The sequence below is a fragment of the Helianthus annuus genome, chromosome 7 (genome assembly GCF_002127325.2).
Source record: "Helianthus annuus cultivar XRQ/B chromosome 7, HanXRQr2.0-SUNRISE, whole genome shotgun sequence".
In the NCBI taxonomy this organism is placed as follows: Eukaryota; Viridiplantae; Streptophyta; class Magnoliopsida; order Asterales; family Asteraceae; genus Helianthus; species Helianthus annuus.
The window spans coordinates 131,155,112-131,159,012 of NC_035439.2; the positions used below are offsets into that span (position 1 = coordinate 131,155,112).

Sequence of the window (3,901 nt, forward strand, 5' to 3'; positions counted from 1 at the left end):
TAAAACAAAAATTAACTTGTAAACTTTCTTACAAAAGAGGGCATGTTTAAGTACTAATTGTCCAAACAGAAAACATAACTGACATCCAACTTGGGCCATACGAAGATCAAGTAGAAACTATGCAAACAACTGTAAACCCACCATCAACTAATAACTACCAGTTCACGAAAACATATACAAAACCAACTAACAACCACAAATGCAAACAGTCACGGACGACCTCTTTCTTTGTCGTCTTGTGTACAAATTTGGTCAAAATCAAAAGCTGCGAAGACTTGACATATTTAAAGAAAAGAGTAGCGCCATGTGTATTTGATTTGATTTCAAGAAAGCCGACCACTTGGAAAAACCATACCTGTAACCATCTCCATTCTTTTCCGCTATCGTCTTCATGTTTGTTACCTCACATCTAATGTTTTGGATTGAAACATCACGAAGGTTGTGAAAAGAAAGAGACAACTCATCGGAAATAGCAGACGGTAAACGCTGAAAGTCACAAAACAAAAAATTGTCAAAGTAATCTAAAACATATGCTTATTACTTGAATAAAATATATAAATTTTAATAATATGAAAACACATACCATTATGTTCTCGACGACTTTGGTGAACTCAATGATTGAAATTGTTTTCGACCTTTTCAATGTAGAACGTTTACGGCTAACAGATGTGGTTTCAGCAGCCATAAACTTATCAACAACCACATATTCATTTTTGTTTCTAAACTTTGAACGTGTACAATGAGCGATAAGAGACTCATCGGACACCAACATAACTACTTTACATTTCTGAGTGGCCTAATAAGTTCAAATAAAATAATAATTAGTTCTTTTTTAAGAAATAAAATTAAAAGTAAAAAAGTTATATATGATACTATACCTTCCTCTTTATCGGCAAAACAATTTGACCAACATCAACTTTATATTTCGGAATGGTTTAAAACAGGTAAATAAATACATAAGTAACTATCATAATTCGAACAAAATATCGAATCAGAAATACTCACATCAGAAACAACTATGGAGGACAGACTCGGTTCAGAAATAAAAATATTTGTTTTTCGTGTAGGATCAACCTATAAAACAAAAGAGTATAAAAATTATTAATATAGAATGAATTAATACATTGAATTATATAATACTTAAGTAATCAGATATACATGGGAGTTATTCTTCGGTATCAAAAATTTGTCCAGGTCCATCTCAAAGTTGCTTTTGTCCTGAAAAAAGGTAAACGTATAAATAAAAAAAATGTAAAGTAATCAACTTAAATTCATGAAAATATAATTAAGTAACTGAACCAAAACCTTTAAACTTAGATTTTCATCAACAACAACATTTGTTTTCCCCTTCGGATCATCGTAAGAAACATAAAACATTAACGGTTTAAAATGAAAAAATATAGGTAAAACAATTCAGTTAATTACAAACTCCTATAAATGAACACAAACTTTTAAACTTTGATTTTTATCACAAACAACACTTGCTTTGCATATCGGATCGGTTTTTTTATCTCAATCATCTTTGAACTACATATAAGGGAAAAGTGTTTAACAATATAATAAGAATAATAATTAAATTTAATAAAATACGAAAAAAAACAATGACAAAAAATTACCTTCTTCTTAAGGTCTTCCATTTCAAGTAGAGATGAGAAAAAGTTATCAAACTTCGAATCATCGATATCCTACACAATTAACAATAAACAAATGTATAAATACAAAAAAAAATTATTTATGATAAGTTTTAATAAATTAGATTAAAATATAGGGGTTTACATTGAACACGGACTCAAAACTTGCCAACTGAAATTTGTCGTCTTCACATTCCACAACAACACTTTCCTGAAAGTCAGTTTCGGCAGTACTACACTTCTCCTTATGTTCGGACTACAAAAAAAGATAAAAAATAACAATGTGTGAAATTCAAGATCTACTTGTAAGCTCGCGTTAATAACTAAATAATAGTATAGATGTATAATTCTAACCGCAATAACCAAATCATCACCATCATCACCATAGATGGAGTCATCCAAAACAACTAACTCAACCTTGTTGTTCTGAATTTGAGTACTGGTTTGATGATTAAAGACTGAAAGCTCGAAAATTTTATTTCCAACCATTGAAAAGACAAAGATAGATCGGCTGTCTAAGGCAAGATCGTTTACCATCTTAGAACATCCATGAGTAAAAACACAGCTGTCAGTTAATCCGTTCATCTTAACGTTCCAAAATCTATCTCCTAAATAAAGAGTTGATTGACCACCTTTGAAATTTTTCCCATAAAATTGCCTCCAAAATTCATCAGCCATGACCTGCATAGGCAGTGATAATTAAAAATTAATTTAAAAACCAATATACAAAAAGAAAATATTATTCATCATACTGATTGTATAATATACTACTTACAATAACGTCTTTTGTCAGGTGTGATTTTGGATATAAAGCAGTATTGATGAACAAATGATTTAAACACCATTAGAAAGAATGATGATTGTCCAAATGACTGAAACATAAGATAGTTATTTTTTCTTATACAACTATCCCGAACAACTTTGGTGAAGCCATCAGCAAGAACATGGCCAACATCAGTTTTTTTCAGTCTTACAAACCATAACTTGTTGCCATCAACAATCTTAACTGAATCTTTGTAAGGTAGTTGGTCTCCCCAAATCATTGAAGCAAAGTCATTAGGTATTTGCTATGAGTTTAAAAAAAATAAAAAAAAAGACAAACATCAGTTTACTAAAAAAAGGATTAGTATTTAGAATACCAATAACCGTACCAAAAATATCTGGTCATCTTCCTGAATAAGCTTTAAAAATGAAGGACTGTTGTTCATTGGATCCATGTCTGAAAATTAAATATGAAGGTTTTTTACAAAATTAAACGATAAAGTATTTATAGAAACACAATCAATATTTCTCAAAAAGCTTTAAAACTTATCTCAATAGTTTTGTTATTACTGATTCACCCACTATTGTTGGTAGGGTAGCCAATGCAGATGCAGCTTGTATTCTTATCTTGAAAATAGAATAATTACTGAGCGAAGTAAAAGAATACAAAAAACTGAAGGAGCCCCATGCAGAGCAAAGTAAACACAAAATTCAACCACCTATTAGTTCATCAAAGCACTTATTCTGCAATCCAAATAAAAAAACTCGGTAAAATAAGTTTAAAATATACCTTCACATTATGTTTTATATCCAAGTCAAAACACAAAATAATACATTGAAAGAAATTATAAAGCAAGAGAATTCAAGTAATAGAAATATTGAATTTTGATGTTAATTACCTTAGCTCTATCCCCTGTAAGCGGAAGAGAATAATCAATTAACAAAGAAACCTTCTTATATCACTCCATCAATTCTGTCACATTAAAGATGAATTAAGTTAATTGAAAAAGGAATGGCTAAATGGATGAAACACATTAATGGTTTACTTCCAAATTTAAATTTAAAAAAAAATGATTGACTTCCAAATTTAAAATCAAACACATTAATGACAAACTTCAAAATTTAAATTTAAGATAATGATTTTTTTTTTTTTTCCTCAAATCTGTTTTAATTTTTCATTCATACTTGCCAAGTTACATCAAAACAAAAGGTAGACGGGCAACAAGCTGCGCCGCCACCCCTTTCTGAATTGCAAACCCTAATCTGCCAAAGACAAAATCCCGTCCCCCTGGTGCCGAGCAATTGTTGCGGATGACCTGTTGGACCCTGGTCAGGAATTGGATAGCTTCTGGCGCTAGGGAGCCAAATGTGTCAAAGGCAAAAGGGACAAAAACATGCTGGTTCTCTGCACAAGCTTTAGCGTGCTTGTCAACTTTCTTCGATTCTGCTTTTCTTGCTGCTTGTCCAGCTACAAACCCGTTTTCCCTTAAACCAACCAGAGGGGAAAC

General features: G+C 31.1%; 1 protein-coding gene across 3 annotated transcripts; it reads right to left on the bottom strand.

Moving 5' to 3' along the window:
- On the bottom strand, positions 1 to 3,368 carry LOC110867319. Of its 3 annotated transcripts, XM_022116409.2 has the most exons (11): positions 3,293 to 3,368; positions 2,783 to 3,137; positions 2,407 to 2,698; positions 2,264 to 2,312; positions 1,986 to 2,168; positions 1,777 to 1,887; positions 1,617 to 1,685; positions 1,159 to 1,218; positions 1,006 to 1,074; positions 584 to 796; positions 1 to 486 (listed from the first exon to the last, which is right to left on the bottom strand). In XM_022116409.2, the coding sequence occupies exons 4-11, from the start codon at positions 2,300 to 2,302 to the stop codon at positions 259 to 261; spliced, it is 972 nt and encodes a 323-aa protein (XP_021972101.2). In that variant the 5' UTR covers positions 2,303 to 2,312; positions 2,407 to 2,698; positions 2,783 to 3,137; positions 3,293 to 3,368; the 3' UTR covers positions 1 to 258. The 3 variants fall into 3 exon arrangements, with proteins under 3 accessions (XP_021972101.2, XP_035831175.1, XP_021972100.2); XM_035975282.1 differs by having other exon boundaries at positions 2,166 to 2,312; XM_022116408.2 differs by having other exon boundaries at positions 1,986 to 2,312.
- Positions 3,369 to 3,901: the final 533 nt, after the last annotated feature.